This window comes from Achroia grisella, unplaced genomic scaffold (assembly GCF_030625045.1).
Source record: "Achroia grisella isolate CSIRO2021 unplaced genomic scaffold, CSIRO_AGI_Agris_v1 utg903, whole genome shotgun sequence".
NCBI lineage: Eukaryota > Metazoa > Arthropoda > Insecta > Lepidoptera > Pyralidae > Achroia > Achroia grisella.
Genome location: NW_026713061.1, coordinates 623,875 through 649,294, shown reverse-complemented (window position 1 = coordinate 649,294; position 25,420 = coordinate 623,875). Strand labels below are relative to the sequence as shown.

At 32.1% G+C, this 25,420-nt stretch overlaps 1 protein-coding gene across 9 annotated transcripts in view; it reads right to left on the bottom strand.

Annotated features, from left to right (window-relative positions):
• The window catches only part of LOC131853675 (tensin-1), a 108,362-nt gene that overhangs the window by 37,863 nt on the left and 45,079 nt on the right, over window positions 1–25,420 (bottom strand). For 5 of the 9 annotated variants that reach the window (XM_059204664.1, XM_059204666.1, XM_059204663.1 and 2 more), the window contains 2 exons: window positions 14,768–14,866; window positions 5,304–5,480 (listed from right to left, as the gene is read on the bottom strand). In XM_059204664.1, coding sequence (XP_059060647.1) covers window positions 5,304–5,480; window positions 14,768–14,866 — 276 coding nt within the window. Of the gene's footprint in view, window positions 1–5,303; window positions 5,481–10,238; window positions 10,668–14,767; window positions 14,867–25,420 lie in introns of those variants that run through there. The other 4 variants (XM_059204665.1, XM_059204668.1, XM_059204669.1 and 1 more) reach the window with 3 other exon arrangements.

Below are 25,420 nucleotides of genomic sequence, written 5' to 3'. Positions count from 1 at the left end.
GTTATAGTGTTTATTGGTAGTATCACAGACAACATAATATTACATAGTAGTATTATAAACTAACTAAATTAAATTGTATACATGGATGTAGCTGTTATATAATCAGTTAATCACTCTTTTTTATGTAATTGGGATAGCATATAAGCGGATAGTACCCAAGTGATAACTGTAGCTTATATACAAGGAACAACAAACACTACGGGCATCATGTTTCCATTTGCCTCTACCTCGAACAGGACGTGGCTTCAAGACAGACAGTTATCTAATAGAAAACAAATTAAGTGACTGTCTGCCAACTAAGTCATTAAAGTATTACTGCTGGCAGTTTTGCAGTGCAGGCTGCTTATTCTATTGTTTACAACGTTTCTCTGCAAATGTTTTATATCAATAATAGGTAACTACAGGATGCTCGCTTTTACGTAAAACAAAAATGATAATGAAATTATAAATATTTGTCGAGAGATTGCTAGTTAAGTACTTTGCCATTCGTATACTATTATTACTATGTAATACGCACAAGTGTTTTAGACACATAGCACAGAAATGCATATAGATATTGTTGTTATACAAGTACTCTTAATTGGCGTAAAGTAGTACTTTAATAAAGTGCGTAGAAGTACTACTAGTTAATTAAACTTTTTGTTTGAGAAATACTACCAAATGTTTGTCTAATAAAACATATTTTAAATCTATTTTATCTGTACTTGTTATAAAGTAAAGCCGCTCGTATGTATGTACTGTACATGTATGTTCGTGATAATTTAAAAACAATGGATTTTCCTGCGGTTTTCAGTCAATGACAGATTAATTTTTGAAAAAGGTTTTGTTATATACATACTTTGCTACGGTTTAAACTATGTATTAATTGTGTATTTTATAAAGGTGTAATCTAATTTATGTACCCGTATGAATAAGGATCGGGTTCCCATTCATATCGTTCAATATGAATATTATTATCATAAAATCTAAATGAAAATATGATTCATATACGATATAGATTTGCTGTGCCGCCCTAAGTGGTAGATAAGTAATATCTGTAAAAAAGGAAAAAGATATTACGCTAGGATAATTTGTTTGAGATATGACAATTTCTTATCAAATATAGGTGTATTTTTAGGGGTGTACATACCTCAGACATGTCTCTCATTTTGTTCAGATATTATTGTTATTTTATAAAACTTCGGCAATAATTTATTGAATATTGTTTTGTTATTAGTAGATTTTTATACCTATACCTAATTCCTTTTTAATACAGTCAAATTAATAAATCTATCATTGATTGATTTTTTGCGCTCACCGCAAGTAATAATACAGTGAATATAACGAAGTCATTTATAGATAAGTTATTCGCAGGAGATCATGTGATTAGGTCATCACATTTACAATTCCAAATGAAGTCGACCTTACTTAGATATGGCCAATGTTTTGCAAATCATTAGAATTCCATGAAGTTTACTTTCCTCTTGACTTTTGTTGAATACGTAAATATAGACATTACGTAATTTTTACTATGGTTTCTTACAATATATTTATGGAAACCATTCCTATAGGAAAGTTCCTTGAATATTCAAGTTTATCAAAAATATAATATAAAATATAGTCAGAGCTCAAAGATGTATAAATATTGTATTAGGGAACGATATTTCATTACTGTTGTTGTCTGAATAATTACGTTGTGTATTTTTTAGATGAACATGCATGCTGCTGTCTGCGGAAATGGCATGCTCGGGTAGCAATGGAGGATAATTGGATGAAGGAGATTTCTTCAGTAATTAACCACGATGCTTTCCAGATAAGGATACTTTGTATGCTTTACTAGAAATATAGTTGAAGAAGGTGTCTTTAGTGGTCCGTAGTAATGCTGTACATTATCGGGACACCGTGCAGTAATGGATTAAAGAGAGGGAATGTAACATGTGATCAAAAAAGCTATAGTATTCTCATTATATCCAATTTTGATAAGATTTATTTTTTATATGCCGATGAAACTATTTTTGTTATGCCCTCGATACTTGACGCTTCAAGCATCCAACTTTCATTATGACTACTGTTTAGTAATCTCAGTTATTACAGAATAAATAGTAGGTATATAATAAATAATAGGTCCCTATAGGCAGGAACTTAATATTAATAGATACGTAAAAAGGTCTCCTAAGTAATATACACACAATCTGAAGTTTAGAAGTTAAACTACGGTCCCGTATGCTGATCTCTCCTCTTTCGAGCTCATGAATAATTTATAAAGGTATCTGATTTTCTTCGCAATTTAATACCATAAGACCTACAAACTTCACAGCAAGTATACTATGGAATATTTAAACATGGGGCACTTTAATATTTTATAATAGATAACATTTTTCACTTAGATTGTAAATAACCTAAGTCTTACTTACTTAATTAACCTATGTATTACTAAACTGTATCTATATTTAGGCTTATATACCACTGTTAAAGAAAAGCGATAGATTAGCTCGCGGAAGGAAGTTCTGATCGATGCACCAATTATTACAGACAGACACAAATGCCCCATTACGTAGAACCCGCTCCCCTGGCACTTTCCACGTCCTATGCCTAATAAAATGGATGGTATAATATCGTAAAATCTAAGGGTAGCCTTTAAACTGGTAATATAATATATTTGATATTACTTTCGTGTGAATATAAAAAGAAACTTCGGCGGTAATATAAATTAAGACTTCGTTGACTTTCGTTATTTTGTACAATAATTAAGTATATTCATACAATAAAAAAGAAGTAATTTATGTTAAGAATTAATAAAGTACATTATGTACTATGTGATACATACTTTAAAGACAGTTATAATTTTATTAAAATTTTCATAAATATTAATAACACGGATGTAGAAATGGGTGAATTTGTAAAAAATAAGCTGTATAAATAAAGTTCCACTTTAGGTATACAAAATAATAATGCTTACGATTTTCTCCCATAACCTTTTAACTAAAGTATGTGATATGTATTATTTTACGTAATAAGCAATATTTAATTATTTTGTATAAAAAGGAAATTTTATAATTGCTAGTTGTACTTTGTCGATTTTCTAATACATACAAAATTATCGTTTGAGTATTATTCTCTAGTTATGTATATCGTAACTATGAAGGAAAGCGAATTGTTTGAAATGTTGTACACGATTTGCGTGGGCCCGGCACTACATTGGAACAAACGAGCGCAACAATAGTGCCCATAGCCTGAAATAACTTAGTAAATAAATGTAGCCATGCGGTCTACTTTGATATTGTCAACTCAACCCATTTATCAATTTCAATGTCACTATAATCAATCATTGTTTTAGTCTATGCATTTGTAAAAGACACTGATGTGCATTTAAGTACGTTTTTGTATAAATTGATAGGTGCTTTATATTATTATTTGTATTATTATTTAGACCTATAACATATAAATGGTTTTTACTAAAATCTAGATTAAATAAATGTCTAGAAAGTATATAAAGGATGTATAAAAGGGTTACAGCATTTTTGCATTTTGAATCATTATAATATAGCGTTTGTAACATCACACCTAGCGTAAATAACTGATTGGGAGATATTTAGTTTTCAGTGAGGTAGATACTTGTTTAGTCTACCGAAAACTCTGTAACAAAGGGACAATAAAATAATAAAATCGTCATTACAGATTAATTGAATAGCTGATAAGTAAATTTATTATTACGTGTCTTTTATCATTTTGTGAGTACATATCAAATGAATCATTATATTTAATGATACCGTCTTTGCTGTATAAAATTTTATTATATCTCAACGAGATATCATAAGGCATTAAATGTTGTTTAGCTAAACTGCCACCTAATAGTACAAGTAGCTTTCCCTCAAGCCGTATTACGTGCAATTTATATATTTATAAATTCAATAGTAGAGCTATAGGTACTAAGTAAGTATAATGTATTTCCGCAAATTGACACCGAACTCAATTTATCAGCGGTGGCTAGCGACCCTCATTCTGTGTCAATAGCTCAATATTGGAGGTTATTTATTATCGAAAGAAATTTAACCTTATAACTGGCAACATTCCAGAGTTTATGTGATTCCTAAACATAAAATTGTTGTTGTTACCTACCTGAAAGGAAATCTTGCATTGTAACAGGAACAACAGTGGGGTTCAGTGACAACAGGCGACGGTCTGCGGGCAATCACCCTATTTTACGAGCGTGCCAGCACAAAGGTGCATTAGAGAAACAACAGGAACTAGCGAGTTGCGAGTACGCCTCTAAACCTGGCATGAACTGGCGATTATGATTTATGTGCGGTTAATGCAAATCTGCATATTATAGTTTGAAAGACGCAGTTCGATTTCTATGCTCAGATCAAGAGGGGGACATGGACAAAACAGTTGATGAAACCAGCGCAGCAGAGCCCGTTGATCTCTAGTTATTGTACTGAATTACAATTTTGTTTTAATTTATTTAATCCTGTGTAAGAGCATACTTTATAAAAATTCTCCAATAGTTTTTAAAAGTTGTTCTTGCGATATTTCATTAGCACGAATCTACCGGGCTCTCGTCGTTTAAGTCCAACTCACATTGAGTTGGACTTACTTTAACCCATGCGTGAATACGCATGGGTTAAAGTGCTAAAGTAATTTATTACATTTACATATACAATTATCTATGCTATTTTGGTTCTGTAAAACTATATGTAAAATTTTCATTACATTGAGAATATAAGCTACGTCACGAATATGTAAGAGCGTTTGTAGTTGCCAAAAACGTCACTGTAATCAAGTGATTATACATAAAATATACATTTATATTTAAATATTATCTGTAGGGCATCATAGTTGTTATCTGAAGACATTTTATATTTCAACTAGAGATATTTTAGCGTTCATTATATGATGGCATGATAGCCTATGGTCAATCAGCTGTTCCTCTTTGTCCGTTGCCTGATCGTTATGGTGTCGATATAACACCATGGAGTACATCTTGGTCTCACTAGTACACAATTTAGATAAATCAAAATAAATAGCTGATAACGCCAGCACTACGTTGTTATCAGAAACTATAATCCTCAAAACGCGATATATTTAAAGATAACAAAATATATAAATAATTTTAAGGTTATTAACGTGAATACACGTATAATTAATAATCATCATTAATGTAACCATAATTAGTCGCGATCTGGGATCTAATACAAGAATTACATTATTTATGAAGAGAAAATGTGATAAAATGTAGTCACCATAATACAAGATACAATTACAAGTCAAGAACATTAATATTATTATATGAAGATTACACATTAATATATGAAGATACTTACTCTGATAGTGTCGTAAATTCCATTTCGATCAACGTTTGGTTCATTTGTAGTAGCGTCTGAAGCGCTGAGCGGCTCAAGGTGCGTTCGTGTGGTTGGCTGTGGTAGTGGAAGCGGTTCGCCATTTCGGATCCAACTTTGATGAATTTGCCAACTGGTATCCGTAAATCTTGGTCGGTCCTATTAACAAAGAATATTTATTTAAATTGAAGTAGACATTGCATAGTATCCGTGGACACCTCTGTTTCATCTATTTTCACTGCCAAGAAGCTTGCGTTGTGGGATGTGTTTCTATTGAACGGTGGGATAAGACAGTGTATGGAGACGTTTTTCGTTTTGTTTGTAAAGAAGAAAAAAGAAGAGTGGATTAATATTATAGTTTGGCACTTTCTAGAGCGATTTACATTACATTGGTAAGGTATCATTCAATCATCAACATCTCATCAACAACACAATTAGATTTTGCTTCGTGACGAATCCAAATTGGCATACACAGGATAGAGCATAATAAAAATGGTAAGAGAATCCCGTAATACTGAAATAACGTATAAGTCTTACTATATTTCTGACCTCTTTAGCTACTATATTACACTTATACATATGAGTGCATCTGTACACGGGATGCAAATAAGCATAGTACACAAAGCTGATTGAAGATTTTACTACAAAAAATTTAAGAGTATCAAAGTAGGATACATCTATTTAAATGTTGCAAATTGAATTAGTGTAAAAAGAGAAGTATGTCATTTGTCACGCTATTAGCATGTTTGTATATGTAGATGCTCTCGGCGCACTCGCGGCCAATTCCGATAACAAAAGACTTGAAGATCCGGGAGTAAATGATACACTCTTTAAGTACAGATTTTTTATCTATCTGTATTCTATTCCCATGCCAGGTCAATTTGGGGAAGTGAAGATGAGTTGAATAATTTTATTACTTAGATCCTAATATTATGAATAGATAACAACAAGTAATGTAAATATATTTTGGAAGATTTTTCAATGCCCAGAGATCTACTAAAAAATTTTACATACATTTCTATGGTTACCTAAAAATGTATAGAATAAAGATAATTTAGAAGTCTAGACCGGAATAGTAGACATTCTTCTTCACGGTCAAAATCGCCGGATATTCTACTGATGCACAATTTAAATACTACTATTCCTACACAATATAATTAAAAGTAATGTCCTTTCTAAAACCAATATGTAATCGCTCTTATGTAACAAAATTCGCAAATCGATTGACCTTGTTCAGACAACATGGCGCACTTGGCATTCCCATCACGTTTTCGGCTCTCAGTTGGACTTCTTTGTAATACAAAGGTTGCACAGGATATTGGTTATAACTAATCGAAAAAGGCATGTAGCTCGCGACTAGGTAACCTAATGACACAGTAAATGTGCAAACCACGTTCAGTTGTTCAGTACTTTTCAAATATTATTGCTGTAGTGACATACATAATTTTAGATTTCCAATCAACAACCTACTAACATGGCTATTACTTACATGACTATCTATGTGGCTAAAGGCCCTAATTTTGAATGTCAGCGTAAAATGTAGCTTCAAATTTATGTGGCGCAGGTACCGAGATCCAATCCAGATAATTTGAGTGAAATTGAATAATGATTGGTTCGATAACTTTGGTGCCGCGGTAGTACTTTGAAATTGAGTAGTTTTATTACATTTTTATTGAAAGAATAAATTTGATTGCTTAAATTAATTAATTTGTAGCGATTATTAAAAACGACTACTTGATGTTTGTACCAAGAATAGTATGTGTGCTGTGTATCAAAGCTACCTAGTATTAAGATCGCTAAATTAAGAATAAACACAATTTATTGTAATCGTAATGTGTAATGTAATGTAACACTGCAAACTAATATATATAGATTAGTGATGCGCCGATGTTATGAGAGTAGCGTTAGGTTGGGTGAGGTACTTCTATATTTCAAAATATGTTCCACATTTTGTGAAAATAGCACAGCGGATTAACGAGCAGGTAGATAAGATAATAAACAAGCCACGTGGGTTGCATGGACCGCACTCGCCACAAATGCAACGCGATGGTATTAGTTAAGGTTGCCGACCTAATACTTCTAGCCTTATTCAAAAGAGGTCAAAGATCTCGTCCTTGATTTAATTTAGCTCTACGACATCATACATCATGTTTTAAATAACGCCTATTAGTATAATTAGACTTGTTACTACAATAACTGTTGCTTCATTGTAAAATTTATTCATAAATTTCCATAGGTCAAAATCGCGTGTAAAATTGTACGACGATAAAGATGTCCTCATACCTCGCACCCCATGTCTAAATATCTTGTTATTTTATACGAGGATTTTCATACAGTTGGCATCCCTGGGTAATAGTACACATCGCTAGCGATGAAGGGCACACGTGGGCGTATGCACTCAATATTTCGTTACTACTTTCAACACGTATGGACGAGATAAGCCAGCTCCAAGATTTAAAGTTAAAGTAAAGTTATCAACGCAAAGATGCAACACATTTCTGATGCGATTAGATTGTTTAATGAATGGACATTTTGTCCTTTTGAAGGACCGATATTAACGGAATTTGATTTGTAATTGTGTGTCATCCCTAGGACTCTAATATAGTAAGTGATTTCTTTCAGAAACTTTTTATTTCAGGTGATATGACCTGCTTAAATAAAATAAAAAACCGAAATGCACTAAATGTATATTTTCTAATGGTTCATTAGTCTGAGATGACTATGAAATATATCTGCAAAATTTGCTTGTCATTTTTAACCAGTCATATGTATTTTAAAAAAATACTAATATTACAAAGAGAGAGAGAGCGGTTATGGGGAAAGTAAACTCCAGAACCATTGCACCTATTTGAGAAAATCTATCACTATTTGAAATATATATGTATTACAGAGTAATATATTTTATTTTCGGCCTGAGGCGGGGTCGACTACTAGTTATTTATAAAAGTCCGTTCTTTTGTAGAATAATAAGTCATCTTATTATAAAGTGATATTATTGATAAAGTGGGTAATAAATAAATTTATATCATGTTAAATTTTTATGTACTAGTAAACGAGAAAGATTCAATATTTAATTCTATGATTTTATTCAGATTAATAATTAAGGGAGAGCAGTGCCCACCTCAACATATCTCTATAGTGTATCTTTATTTATTATATTTATATAGATGATTGATTAATTTGATTAAACTGAAACACATCGAAACATATTTTCTAAATAAACATCACAATTTTAGTTTACATAATTTTTTCTTTTGATGTTAAGATTTGATCGTCAGAATTTCGATTTTATGGATGAAAATTAATAAATAACATGTTTTAGTGGTTCTCACAGCCATCACCTATTCAAGAGTATGAGGGATGATCCTGCGAAACATCAAAACTGTACAGGTTTATTACTTTATTTTTTTGCCAAGCTTTGTTTTAATAATTAGATATATTTCATATCTTGCGTGTCTGTCTATATTGTTATATACATATGAAAGTCATATGATAACAAAAATTGTATAGATAAGGAAAGGAAGGCTCAAAAAATGGACCGTGGTCACTATCGTAGTAGTTGGCAATAGAAGTTCATCATAATACTCGAACGATATACAAAAGATTCGTGTGTACCTAATTTATAGTTTTAAATAGTTCGGTACAAAATTAAATACTACAACGACCTCATTCGCATTCATCGCTCAGTTTCGGAAGTCTTATAATTATATTGGATTAGGTCACATGTGGAATTAGGGAAGCAACATTTATTCATTCTATTTCAATAGTTTACTACATCATCTATCGTGTTGATCGCATATCTACTTGCTAAGCAAACAAGGGCCAAGGACAATTGGTTAACGGGCATTTGCAAATCGATTAGGTAGAGATAGCCGGCTGTAGTGTATTCGTTACACTCCATTCTACCTCTCTGGACTCCTTTATCCTTCTATGTCATCTTTGAAGCCCGTTTTCTATGCAAATAGGTGCAGTCGAACAAAGCCGATACTGGTTTTCAATCACTATTGAATAGACCTGCGCTCGCGTCCGCAAATCTTGCTTCAAACCTAGATATTTGTTTCAATGTCTGATATGATGTATATTATTTAAACAATTGTGTAAATAACTTCTAGTAACAATAAAATGTCCGAATGTGTAGTAACTGTGTTTACCCACATACAGGTCTAAAGACAAATATTTTTTATTGCGTTGTAAATAGTATCAGAATATGTTTAGTTATAAACTTATGCAAATTAAGTATCGCGATGAATGGATTAGGTACATTTATAGAATACGTCGAGTTGACAATAAGTAACTTAACTTATCTTTGCAACTTAAAGTCATTAAATTTTCATAACCACTTGACACTCTCACGATAGTGATGTAATCATTGTAGCGCATAATAATTTAAAAGAATTTTAATTGTAATGATCCTATTGTCAATAATAACCTGATTCGAAGGCAAGCCATACAGTTGAAATACACATATCTAAGTATTTACCATACTTGTAAACAAGAAGCCGGATTCCTATTTTCGAATTGCAAAATTGAACCTTAACTGACTAAACGCTTCGGAACTGTGCGCCGTGGCCTCCGCTGATAAGATAACCTTGCCTTTCAATTTATTCTACTGAAACGTAGCAACATCTAGTCTAGAAAAACACTTGTAATTACGCTTATCAGCTATCGAGAAATAAATAGACACGATATTATATCTAAAGTTTACACTTCGCTAGTAAATTTTAAGTAATGTAGATTTCTGAGAAACTTGAGTAATCATTTAATAATAGTCTACAAAATATCGAGTTTCATAAACACAAATACAAAATAAATGCTAGTATCAAAAAAGAAAGTGTCGACCATGCAATATCACACTGTTGAACGGGGGTGCTAATTTGTTTTTAAAGAGAGAAGTGGAGGTAGGGTGCAGGTACCTACCTCATTCTCAAAGGGATCGTCTGTGGGTGAAACCCGTTTTTGTTTATCTCGGCTGAACGACAAGCTCCTCTTAAACAACTTCATCTTTGAGACGTCGCCGGCGGCGGTTCGCAAATGTCATCTCATGAGCGAGCCTCAGACGATAAAACACCACATCATTTGTTTGTTACGACATCAGTATAAAAACATTTTTAAAGTGGCTATAATACAAGCGCGCCGTCTTTACTCAGGAGTTAAAGACAACGGTTGTCACGCACCATCACTGGGAACCGCCAAGTTACACGCGATTTGTTCTATAAAATCGCGTAAACTGGCTTCAATAACACCAACCACTATAAAGTAACACGTGAGTTGACAGTTGGCCGCGCATGCTCGTGTGGATAGTATAATGTGTGCGGACAGGTCGCGGGCACGCGGCGCACTGGTCCGGCCAGGCCCGGGGCGCCGCGCTACTCACCGCCACAAAGCGTCACCACGGCCACACTGTGGCAGCTAACTACCGCACCGCCTCCGCACTATTAATTCAGTACTATAACATCCCCAAACCCTAATACACCTAAACATTTATCATAATCTAACATCCAAACCCCTCACAATTTGGCTGACATACACTAAACTATGTACCTAATAATAGCAATCTAAGGTAATAGCGCTGTTTCACGTCTTCGGACGACACGATTAATCAGCGGTGACATGTTTGTATATAAATTGGTGATATCTATCTTGTAATCAACAATGTTTTAATGGCATAGAAATGTAGAGATACTACTGTAACATTTAAAAAGCAGATAGGTACAGCCGAGAGAAACCTGCAAATACAAACTCATCTAGTACCCTTTACAAATAAACATTTTGTAAGTTGTGTTAAAAATAAGTTAATACCACACATAATATTTATGAGATATTAATTAACACAAATAATAATTTTGATATATAACTTTGATATTTTCGAAATTTGCAATATTTAATTTTAATATTTTCTATAAAGTATATTAATAAACAGAACTACGTTAAGCGTTATATATAATTTATACAGATTTTGCATGTATTTTTAGGATATATCACTTTGTACTAAATATATGCACTTACAATATTATTACTACGATTAAAAAGCAGGATGTAGGATGTTCATGTTGTGTTGAAGTAGAGTAAGATAGAAGAACACAATGTGTCACATCACTCCTTTTCAATCTCTTATTTCAGTATGTACTGATATTCCGAGCTTTAAGGGACTTATAAATGTTGCCTATGCTAAGTGCCCATGTTGAATACACTTTCTAAGAGTTTCTGATAAAGTAGTAATTACTGTAAAAACAGTTTAGATTTACCTACTATTAATAGATGAACACATAACGTAATAATATAAGAACTAATAAATAGAAGGTATTCCTTTCATAAGCTTACCTTCAATTGCGTAAACACAGCATCCGCGATTGTCGTAAACAAAGTTCTATAAACGGGACAGCCATAGTTACTCCCAGTTTGATGTCAATCAAACCGCACGTGTTAAGAATACTGTTTAGATTACACAGACGTCGATATACGCATCAATTTACATGTGAATGCATTTGAATTTTTAATTAACTTATAGTTAAATTATATACAGACATACATACATTAGTATTGTGTAATAATACAACACTTACTTGCGCAGGAATCGCTCAGTAACAACTGAATATCACAGCGTTCGTCAGTCACAAATATTTCATTATGAGCAATAAATTATAATTGATTATGGCCACAGAGTTTGAGCTTAGGACCGCTGTTTATTTCAGATATATTTAATAAGTAAACAAACAATATATCATGAATTAGTACTTTGTTTACATATATTTTATCAGTATGATGATGCAGTAAGAATGCAATGTTTCACGATTAGGAGAATAAAGGGCAATACACCAGTGCAAGGGACGGAAAATAGTACGTATCATGAATATAAATTGGTAGATCTATTATTTAACTAATACATTAAATTCAATCTAATATTATAACTTAGTAAATGTTTGTATATATTCTTACTGAATAATACTTAAACATTATAAATTTAAATTGGAGATCTTTGGGGGAGGCCTATGTCCAGCAGTGGACGTCTTCCGGGCTGCGATGATGATGATGATGATGATGATAAATTTAAATTAAGGTTCATAGACATAATACATACTTTCTAGATTAACACATTAAACACTTTTATATCTCGCTCTGGCACTGGCACTAGAGCCACATAAATAAACCAATTGCCTGATGGCATGAAACTCTATATCCTGGGAAAGTAGACAACAAACAACATAGTACCACAGTAGTAGTAGTACTAAATGTTGAACAAATAAACCAGAGCCAAGTATTAGAAATTTTATTACAGGAAAGGGTGATTGTTTAGTATTGGGAATTATTAACCCCATTGCTAGTATTGTCATGACAGGTTGACATTCATGCGGTACTTCTGAAAACCTTCCCGGTTAGTTCCTGGTGCTGGTGAATGCATAGTCCTCCACTGGTACCTCGCCAGCATATATCGTTAGCGAAGCCTGGTGTGTCGTACCATATTTATCCATAAAAAAATAATTGGTAATACAATTTTCCCATAATAGCATTAAAGAAACGATAACGTATCATTACATCCTAAACGGTGTTTGGTCAGTAATCAAACAGGAAAGGGAATATGTGTAAGGAATGTAGCACTGCGTGCGTCGGTGTGAACCTGCTAATGTTTGTATTGTACTTAGAGCTTTCTAAATCCTTGCCCGAGGTTTACCTTTCCAACCGTTGTATTTTAAATACCTACAGTATAACTTATTGTTAAGATCTACGGATACTTAATACATTTTAAAACATTATTATTAATTTAAAAAAAAAAGAATTTTTTACAAGTATTTCATAATATAACGGTACTTACTATCTTCCATTATTATATTTTTTCTAATTAAGAATTTAATTTATGCATATATGTATATACACATATTTATTATAAGCGAAGTAGACCGTGGACATTACATTTTATATCGTATAAAATTAACAAAATATCTAAATACGGAAACCGAAATAGAAAATATTTACGAAACATAGCAGAATAATTAATTGTTATAACACAGGTACATATACTTTATTAAATAACTGTTAATACGCTACAGTTCTAACGGTACCAAACGAAAATACTATACTATAATGAGGCAAAGTACGGGACACAAAATTTCACCGAAATCGTTAGAGTAATTTAGAATGCATAATATAACACATATGTTGACGGTGACGTCGTGAGACACGCTGTGACCCGCCGCCGGTCGTGCCACTTTCTTGCATGCCACCCATAAACGTAATGGGGGGTAATTTTAGCAATTTCCAGCTGCCAACACACATTTATATCAGCCATATCTCGCAGCTCATATCCACGAGAGTTACCATGAGCGCCGAATATGAAAGTTAACGATGTGGACCCTTCCGACAAGAGACTCCAGCAGTAATTGCATTAAATTTATATATTATATATACTTAGGTGGCTGTAAACACAGCCATTACCGGTTAAACCCAGTATACAGAATGTATAATTTTTGTATTCATTTCATTATAATAACTGTATAAGTCCATTAGGTACTGATAGCGTTCCTTAATGATTCGATCTTCACCCGCTAACTTTATTTTATTGTGGAGTTTGACTTATTATATTGATATTTTGCACTGAAATCAGAACGGTAATAATTTATTAATAATTTCATAAGCGATAACTCTTTATATTAATAGCAGCTGAATGTCGCTAGGCTCCGTATATTATTCTATGTGTTAATGTCTCCAGCCGGTATTTTTCGCGTGAAAGAGTAATAAATATTCATCCATAACCTAATAGATTACTGTATTCCACCAAGTGCTAACAGTCATTAACAACAATATATATCTTATCCATAAAACCCATAACAACTCATCACAGGGCACCGATCTCTCGCCATAGGAGGAGAATATCAGCCTACTATTACCATGCTATCCAAGCGGATTGAAATAGGGTTTTATTACCAGTTTTCCCTTTATTGTACCGATGCTTTATAAACTACTGTTATGATATCTTGAATACATAAAGGAGTGATACTTCGTATTCTTACTACGCCACCACATAATAAATTAATTTACAAATTTAAAAAAACAACAAGGCATAGTAATTCTACAACTAATTAACATTTTAAAAATTTATTAGCCACAGATAAATTTATATAAATCTGCCACACGCTATACTTACACATACAAACAACAATTTTCCCGTAAATTGGTTCGAATAAGTTAAGTCATTCGTTAGTATTAAAAATAATATAGCAAAATTCTTCGTTTAATAATACTATGTGTATAAAACTTAACTTCATACGATTCTATTATTTAATCTCGTAAGTATATATTTATTCCTGAGTTAACATCTACCAATCAGATCAATTTACAACAGTGTTGTATAGGAACAAAATATTTCAATACTGAAAATTCATATATAAAACAGACAATTTTAAATATTGAAAACAAAGATAGTCGTGGAAATATGTATAGGCTGTGTATACCTTTATTGGTATTATTGCTTTGTTACCCACCGCGCTTTGTAATTGCTCTAGCAGTTGGGCTGCATTGGCTGGGTCTGCCAACTCTATGGCGCCAGATACCTGCAACAAATATATATTTTAAATAGGTCAGTCACATACTGCATTTTACCTGGGCAGTTAAAAGGCGCTGTTCTTGTATATAGTTTATATTCCATATTTATTTAGAAAATCATACCTAATGTCAAAAATAGTACTAAATCTACCATTATCTACTATCAGGTATCAAATGAGGGATTTACCGTTAAATCTAGCTTCCGAAATAAATATGACAAAACTTATTTAGTGCCCTTTATTTTTTTTTTAAGTAGAAATGTAGAAATTAGTTTCTGTTTACTTACTTTAAAAAACATTTTTGTTAATAATAAAAGAAATCAAAACTAAAATGTATGCCGTATACATAATAAGGTACGGACTAAAATCGGAATTGGGTTCCGTTTGTAGTTATTTTTCATTGACATAATTTCGATATGACTTTTATAGCTGTAACGATTTAAAATTAGGTAACACGAAAAATAGGTTTCGAACACAAATACAAGTTGCGCCTACAGAAATAGAATTCAAAATTATTTAAAAAAATTTTGTTTACCGTCACGTTTTTTTTTATTTTAGAAAGTGGAATTAATATCTTGGCACTTAAATAATCTAATAAAACCGAAAATGGTTTATATTTATAAAGTGACACATTACATATTCACTTGTTGCTGTCGTTGCGAGTAAAACATCCCTTTCAGAGATGACAGGGATAAATAAAAAACAAAAAAAGGAGAGATAACATGCGGCGAATTGATAAATAAATTACATTCTTCCTTTATCTCAAACCTCGAGGCGTAATCAGTGTACGCATAAACGAAGCGGTGTCTTAAACATTTCCATGAAGATATTTTTATTAAAATTTATTTTATTTATACACAAACCACAAAAATTCATATAGAATGCTAAATTGTATGCTTTAAAAATATTATTTTATTTATTTAGGCATCATTATGCATTACTAGTGAACTAAGATTAAATTGTAATACGTAGTTAATTCTACGTACGGATATAATTTATTATAATACTTAATCAATCCTATTATATTTACTTATCCTATTAATAAATTCTTACTTGCTTTAATTTATTGTTATTATTATTAAAGTATGATTTTTTTATTATTAATAATACGGATAATAATGTTGTATTTATATTCCACGTAGTATACTATAATTTAAAGTTTTAATATTAGTCCACTAAGTGGTATATTCAAAACAGTTTATGTATTGTTGAAATTGGTAATTTGTTGGAAATTGTTATGTATTATTTTTCAATCAATTTTATGACATACAAATATACATATCGTAAGTGTATCAGGATTGATAAGTATAAATAGTTTACAAGTAATATGTAATACTCGGTGATAAGTATAAATGAATTGTAGATAACCAAGTGTGAATATGCGTGGTATTATGAACTTGGTTATATAATCTTCGAATATAGACAATACTTAGTTATATGCTTTGTATATGTTACATATATTTGGTTTCGGATATAATTGTATGTACATGATAATAATAAATAACCCTAGACAATGAACACAGCGCCATCTAGTCCCACGGTATGCAGAGCTTGTTACGGGTACTAGACAACTGATATAAGTACTCTTTTTTGTAAATAAATACAAAATAGCTTAATTAATATACCTCGAAAAGTATGCGTTAGAGGTGATGTTTGCTACTTTTTAACCATCTAACCAATTAATATTGTAGGATCACGTACACGAAGACCAGCACCGACGACCGATGAGATAAATCATAGAACGATAATCATATAAATAGGTTATCTACTACTTTTAACTACGTTTATATCCAACATAGTCGTTATTTTAACATACAAATCAATTTTTATCATTTACCAAATTATATCTCGTTTATCTGACTATGGATTATTTATTTATTATCATTTCCTTCTTTTTACGCCAACCAAATAAAAATAATTCTCTATTTCTTGTAAAAAGTAGATTTTTTGCTATAGGTATCTACATGTTATCTGTTGAAAATTCGTATTAAATATTACGTACGATCGAGAATTCCTTCATTATTTATTGGGAGATATTACATTAAACAAAAATTTTTTCAAAGTACAAAAGGACCAAAAGACATTCATTCTTTTCACCTGCAACACCAGAGGCATCAGTCAAGTAAGAGTCAGTGTTGACGTCTGATTATATTATCTGTAACTGTTCTCGAGAATTCTTGTCTCCAATTTATTAAATTCGGTACCTACCAATTAATAATTATCTCAGAAATCATTACATCTTTTTGGATTGAGCTTTAACGGAAATGTCCAGACAATTGAGGGTGATTTAAAATTATTGTAAAATTCAACAATGCGTATATCTTCGTGAAAATATATACAATAAGATAAGATAGCAGATTACAGTAACAAATGTAGGCAATAGAGTTAAATAGAGAAAGTGGTAAATAGTCCGTATCGGGACGTAAAAGGCCCGGTATTGTACCCGTACCTGGGCAGCCAGGCGGCGAGTGCACGATTTAAACCGCCCAAGGGCAGCAATTTGTGGTTATTGTCTTCCCGGCGATATCTCCCCGCATTTGTCAGGGGACAATGCTTGAAAGTTACTCTATTATGCCGTACAGGTTATTGAATACATACATATTTGATGACATACATAGCGGGGATAGGAAATTGCGAGAAATGGATATCTACCGATAATAATTATTTAGTGAAGGACCTGTACAGCACATTGTTTAGCTAGCTACATACAAAGAAATTCCAGAATCGATGCTCGATCCGTTATATGTTCAAACTTTAGTTGGATATATATTGATGATTCCAGATAGGATTTATCTATATTTTTTGCTGTGTAGGGAGATAGTGGATGCTTTTATGTCACTACTTTGCAAAGATGAATGTGTCTCCTTTTGCATAAACTTTCTGTAATCTATTTTGTTCTTCAGGTATTAAGGGGGTCTTCCTATGTGACGGCCTGTTTTTTAGGGATATTTTAGGATTTTTTTTCTACGACCAGTAAATATTTAGAGCTTCAAGTTTTTTATCATTTATTAACACATATTTGGACAGTATAAATATAAAATTTCAGCTAAAAATATTCAGTCAAACTAGAGTTACAGCGCTCTGAACACCCCCGCCTCGAAAAAAAGAGCTCCCACTTCCTCCACGATTCCGGCTGATCGGCTTATCTGAAAAAAAAAAAAAAACGGCGTTTTAATTTGTAGGCTTAAAAGCACGGAATGACCTATAATCAAATGAATATAAAAAAAATTGGATTTTTGATAGACATTTGAAATAAAAGTTGCAAATTAGGCGTTTTTTTTTTGTTTTTTGCTATAAAAAAATCGAAGTTTTGAAAATTTTCGATTGATAATAGTTCATTCCATGCGTTTACATATATTGAGTGTGCCCTGTAAATTTCAAGTAATTCGGTCCAGCCGTTTCTGAGATACAATGGAGGAAAGTTTGAAAAACACAGTTTTGAGAAAAACGCGTTTAAAGTTTCAAGTCCGTTAAAAACTATTAAAAAATCAACTTACACTCACGGCGATGCCTGGTCCATAGAGTATTCCTTCCTCTTCCTCGTGAAACTCTTTTAAAGCAGATTGTTCAGCTCTTGAGTCAATCCTGGCTTGTTTAACGACATCACTTACGCGCCGCTCAGAGCGTAAGATTCGCTTTTCATCCCGTTTCTCAACATACGCTTGGGCTTCAACCAACAGGGCATCCCATAATCGACATAACTTTTAAAATACCTTGAAAACCTTCATTAAAGATAATAACTGCTAAGTAGCTAGCAATTTCAACAACTTTGGGACCAGAATGAAGATGTTTAGGAGCGAAAGTCCAAATCAAAGAATTCAAAGATTCGTTATTGTTTTGTGTCTCTGCTCCTAAACAACGAATTAATAATTCGTCTTTCGATAAATCTTCGAAAACCGGTTTGATAGCTTCTTGGACTTGCGGAATTAGAGGTGGTTTATCGTGATGAAATTGGTCCAGTTCATTATTAGCTTCAGCCTTACGCCATTTACACCAACTGTCTTCGCCTTCTGGACCAAATTGATGCTGAGGGTTTTCATCAGAAGAACATTTGTGATAGTACGTTGCCCAAACTATATATCTTCAAGCGAATCTGGATGGCGTCGAATTGCTAATCCGTAGAATTTTGTAATTTCTTGGATAACTTTATCAGTAAGTTTACCTGCTCCTTTTCTGTTTAAGTCTGTAGAAACGTGTCTAAACTTGTATAAACAAATATATTAATAAAAGGGAGGCCAGGTATAAAGCCGACGGTACACAATAGGCCCGGTCTCTAACTGCCAACTCACCGCTCCGAACCGCTATTTTTTACCCGCTGTATCTTTAAAACGACTTCGAATTTTCTAAAATCGCTTTACTACCGTATTCTAGACATGTTAAGGGAGCAATTTATGAAAAAAAAAAAATCGATTTTTTCAACCCATGACATAGGAAGACCCCCTTAAGGCAGACATTTTGATTTGTTTTATTAAAGTAACATTCAATTATATAATACTTTGAGTAGTACTATGTACTTTGTTTTTTAAAAAATCTTGTTTTAGACTTACAAAACAAAAATGTATAGTATATAATAAATTCAAAAGACGTTCAAAGGACGACGACAAGCATAGTATTTTGAAAAATCAACAAACATCTATTATAAATAAATATAATTATACATTTCCATTTCCTAAACCAAGAAAATCATAGTGATGATAAAGTTTAGTATCATCATTTCTCTAAATATAAAAAAAATAAAACAAAAAAGCAATAACTGTGTTTTTCTTATCTATATACGAGTATAATTTTATTTTAGTAGTACAATTTTCGTTCGCAATTATTTACGATTGTGTAGATTACGTAAATATGATAGGATTATTTACGAGCGATGGAATACAGTAAGCTCATAAATAATATATAAATAAATTATCGCATAAATCTGTCTAAAATATTTGTTTGGAATCGTCAGTATCCGCAATAGTTCAATTCGCACCTTGCCAGTTTTTTTATTTATTTGAAATTTTCATGTTGAACAAGTAGAGCAATTACGTAAAATCATAGCAGCAGCTAACATGCGCACGCAATCTTCAGCGAAATTGTTTTAAATGTATTAAAAGAAACAATTTTCAATAATTTTTGTAATTGTTTACCTCGAAATTAGCATGTATTTTGAAAACCCTCGCCGCTAATGATTTAATGATGACCACATTTAGTCGGCAAGTACCTTCTACAATATACATGTACCTAAATAATCGTAATTATACAGTATTATGTCATGACAAACCTACTCACAAATACAAGTAAAAAGACGCAGGTATAATAATATTCATTTTATTGTATTACTTTACAAAGTCATGAGTCGATGTAGATAGCTTTTTTTTGTAAACAAACTCAGGAATACAAATGTTTTACCGTGCGAGGAATGGTACCCAAGATCATCGGAAGTAAAGCGATGTGCTAAACCGCTGGACCACCGACTCCCTCGAATATATGAGGATATTATATCTGTATTTACTCAAAATATATCATATTAGGCTAGATAAATATACTAATATTATAATTGTGGAAGTTCACGCATAATAAGTACTAGTATCAACTAGTACAAATGTTTCAGTATATATCATAGTCATTATAATAGATGCGTCCTATATAAATCAGAGATGATTTTTACAATCCCACCTTACAGCGGACACATCCCTAGTAGCAAGATAATGAGCATGCCGTAATAAGAAAAACCTCATATCACATGCGGGTGAATAATGTGGTCACGGTGCCCGTCGGACATCGGGCAGTTGTCTCGGTAGCGTGACGTATCGGGGAGCATCGCTCACCGGCGCCGACTCGCACATTTCTCACCCGCCCGCTACTAACAAGTTTTTATAAAAGCCTGCCATCTGTATTCATTACATAAAATGTACCTGAATGTGTGAACTACATAAATCAGATAAGGCTATCCGAATGAACGAGTCAATTTCAATTTAAATGTAATAAAAGCCAAATCCGAAATTGCTCGTATTGCCCGTCAATGGAGCATAATGCCACTCCATAAATCTTTGAGTCCAATATTGTGTTACTTTATAGAGAATACAATAAAAAGGAGTATAGTAATATACATTAATACTTTAAGTTGTAAGACTTTTAAGTTTACCTATTTTATTGGCCCCGAAGTAAGTACAGACTACAGACTAATATTAGGAACTACACATATATGAACTTGCTTCCTTTTTCTACCAACGAACAAGTACGAGTGCATGCTGAGTGATGCTCATACAAACTTGGAATCTGTAATATAACTAATGAAATACCGCTTACCAAGAGGGGATTTTACAAGTAATTTATTTGACTACAGCAAAATACCTCAAGTAGTTGAATAGTCTGCTAAATAACAAAGTAATTGCCAAAGCGACCGACCAAGTCCATACAAAAGCCACTCCACTCAAGCGCATTGCAGTAAAAATAACATCCAACGCCACACCTAGTCCCAGTGGAGCCCTGTGGAAGCAATCGGCCCCATTTGTGTTGGTTGATCGACTGCAGGCCCCCACTTACCCAAGTTTATTAGGTCGATCAGGAAATCGCAAAGCTATAATGCCTGGTGGTTTATTTTGATTTTCCAATGCTTTAAAGAAGGTGCGGCAACGGACAAATCAATACAATTTATAGATTTCACTTAACGAACGACAATCTAACTGCTAATACATTTAAATGCTATTATGTAATGATTTTTTATGCATAACAGAAAATATATATCTTAAAATTATAATACAATTTTATTTATCGTCATAAAGAAACTGGGATGTTATATCATAACATAAACTAATTAAGTTTTATATGTGTTTTTCTAAATTTTTTTTATTTTCTTTGGTACACCGACATTATTTCAATATTACTAGAAAAAATGACATCAAATTTGGTTTTGCTAATAAAATACTATAATTTAAACAAAAATTAAATCGGCATTACCTTCGGTGATTTGTCATATCAATACTTAAAAAAGCATAATACGCAATATGCCTTTATGCAACTTCACTTCCAGATTAGTTAATTAGTAAGTAAATTCAATATTTTACTGTATAAAATCTATCTCAGTCACCATGTATGTACTTATATCAATTTTTTACTTTAAATTGTGCCCTTATTATGCCTAATTAACAAAAATGCCGTTCCTCCTTGAATGTAAAATAGACTGAATTAAATATAATAAATAGATGAAGTAATATCTGGTATGCTAACATGACATATTAATTGTACAATTTCAGCACATGCATGTCACTCGACATGTTCACTTGTATCAGACATATAATTTCACAGGCTGCATGTATCGGTGTGCTATTAAGTCTGCCAGTCGTTAAACCTCAATTTGTAAGCATGCTACTATTAATTAAATCACGTAAGGTGGTCCTGGCTTGGTTTGTACGTTACCACATAGTATTTCAAAGTGGTTTACGACAATAAGCTTAACATTAAAACGTATTTGTCCTTACGCAACAGGCCATTTTTTTTAAAAGGAGATTAATTTGATATAAATAAAATAGATATTAAACGTATGTTATGTATGGTAGAAATGTTATTCTTATTTACTTGTAATACGATATCTCGATAACGTCTCACAAATAAATATAACGACATTTTAACTTAATTAATTATTTAAGTTTGTTATAATAATATTTATCAATGTAAATCTCTTTATTTTAATACCTTCAAAACGAGAAATATATTATATTACAACTACCATAAAATGAAAGGAGTCTTATCTTCCAAACATTCTATAAATATAGGTATATGTTTTATTATCATTTACAGATTATTTTACACCTATCAAAGTTTTATACAAAAATAATGGAATTGCTGGAATTGGAGATGACACAGTTGAAAACCCACTAACCACTAAACATATCACGTAAAATAAAAAATTTAGTAATCGTCAGTCGATAAAACATTAAATGACTTACTTATTAGACATCTACGTCAGTTCCATGCATTATCACTTACACTTAATTGCATGTCTTGCTATTTCCATTAAATTGTATGTAAGTAAACATTACTCAGCAGGAATAGGTAAACACAAACGACTCCACAAGATTCGTAAGCTAGTAAAATTCATTCAACGTATTTACTATTAGCATTAATTAAAAGTTGAGAAGGTTTTCAAAAGTATTTTAATAAAATAATAACATTATTGTAGAAACTAAATATATTTATTTATGACTTTTAAAGTACATAGTGCTATATAAATAAAACTTAAAGTGAAGATAATAAATTCAACAACTGACAATATTATATGTATGTCCCAACTAACATAAAGAGTATAATGCTGATTACGTAATACCAACAACTAGATAGGTAATTAGACACCATTTAAATATAATTTATTTTAAATTATTGCGTCAACAATAGAAATAACACTTACAATTTATCATTGTTTGTTTCTCAATATTGCAACATATTTGCATTAAACATCAAACTATCTTATACTTGAATAAAGAAATTGCCAAGTCCTACAAATGCGTGTAATATACGTCTTAATTTCGCATGTAATAAAGGTTTAAAAAAGTATTAAAAATTTCGTTCATGACACACTGACAGATCGTGTTGTACAACAGTACGTCTCATTTCGATGGTATGACATCGGCTGTTCTTTTGATTACAGTGTAAATTCAACTTGATGGCTCTCGACATATCTCACGTACATTCATTCAGCCTTGATATGCAATTACCTGTGAATGATCGAAAAAAATATTTGGGGTGGAATTAAATCGCACTCCACAACTGAGTGTCTGTACAGTATTTTATTGCAGTAATTAATTATTTAGCATCTTTATATCCCTCGCCGCAACGCCGTTTGTGATAAAAGAACAGTTATGAGTTTACTTCCCAGCTTCATAATTTGAGACTCGATTACAGCGAAACGATAAAGTAATAAAATTGTCTTTAATTCCAACCTTGAAATTAGGTTGCATGCGGGGAATGCTTTACAGAATATTTTCGATTGAATCTACAGATAATCGTGGTAAATTCATGGTGAATTTATCAAAACGGTGATGGATGGTGGCCTGTCAGGGTATACTATTAGTCTATTATGGACATCACTATTTAAAAAAAACATATACACCGACTTTATCATAGTCGTATTTATTAACATATAATACTGATACCTAATTCTATTGTTTAACTTCTGTTTACTCAAATTCATTTCGCTCTGGTACGTCTTCTAATGATGATTTTATGAGTGGGTATCATTAAACAAGGTAACATTCAGTAAACGTTCCTATTTAGTTGATTCGTATATATATATATATATATATTTTTAAATTTTTTACTATCATGATAATTATTTTCACATTAGTATTACTCTTTTTAGAAATAATAATACATAATGTAAATAAAATAACATGGTTTTGATAATCGTGTAGATAATTTTATTAAAAAATACGCTTAAGTTACATTCTACGTCTTATGTTAGATTTAAGATACTATCAGGCTTTGAGAAGCTGAGAAGAATCAACAGAATTATCAAGTAGAGTCATTTACCAAGCCTCTATCTTACCTATTTCTATCTTCAGCAGCTTGTTTGTAAACTAAGAATTATGAAAGTTAATTATCAACCAACAAAAGAATATATGTCTCTTGATTTCAGTATAGCATAATGGAAGTTGTTTGTTTATTTTAATATTTAATATTTGGTATTTTAATTACCTATTATTGTTAGTGTTTTTATCTTACGTTGCATTGTGCGTGGCGATGCGCTGTCAACTAATGTGTCACACTTAAAATAACGACGTTCGACGTTCAATTGAGGTAGGTATAAAAAGTTGACTCCATAGTCAAAAATATAGTACGTTGACTAAATTCTCGTTAATAATTATAATAATACTAGTGTAAAAATTAACATTATCGGGATTTAAAAAACAACTCTATTTTCTAATTTTATTGGATGATCCATCTCGTCGTGTTATTTTAACTAAACGCTGGCAAAATTTCAAATAAGTCAGATAAGATCACATCGCATAAGAAATCTTCTATAACACTTCGTTAAAGAGAAATCGATTATCTACTCTTTCAATCAGTAGGTACCTATCGTGTCTAAATCATGACTTAATCGAGCAAAAAATTTGCTCGTCATAAAGCGATTAGCGCATGTATACAGACAGCACGAGAATACAAGATGTTACTTTTGAATGTCTTTTGTGTGCGATTGGCTCGTTCTTTGTAAGCAGTTCATATTGGCAAATATGATTGACTACCAGTTCCGGGTATGTAAGTGCGGGTCTCTATTGATGTTTTTTTTTTATATTTGTTCTTCTTATAATTGAAGCACGGATTCTGAGTTCTGACAAATAGTTTGATAGACGGTTTAGTAGGTAGATACAGCGTATTAGAGATTACGTTACTACGTTACTAGCTTCTCGCCCCGGCTTCGCACGAGTGTAGATATATTAATATAAACTTTCCTCTAGAATCACTCCATCTATTAAGAAAAATCTCTTCAAAATCCGTTGCGTAGTTTTAAAGACTTACATACATAGGGACAGACAGCGACAGCGACTTTATTTTCTACTGTGTAAAATGTAATGATGTTATCTT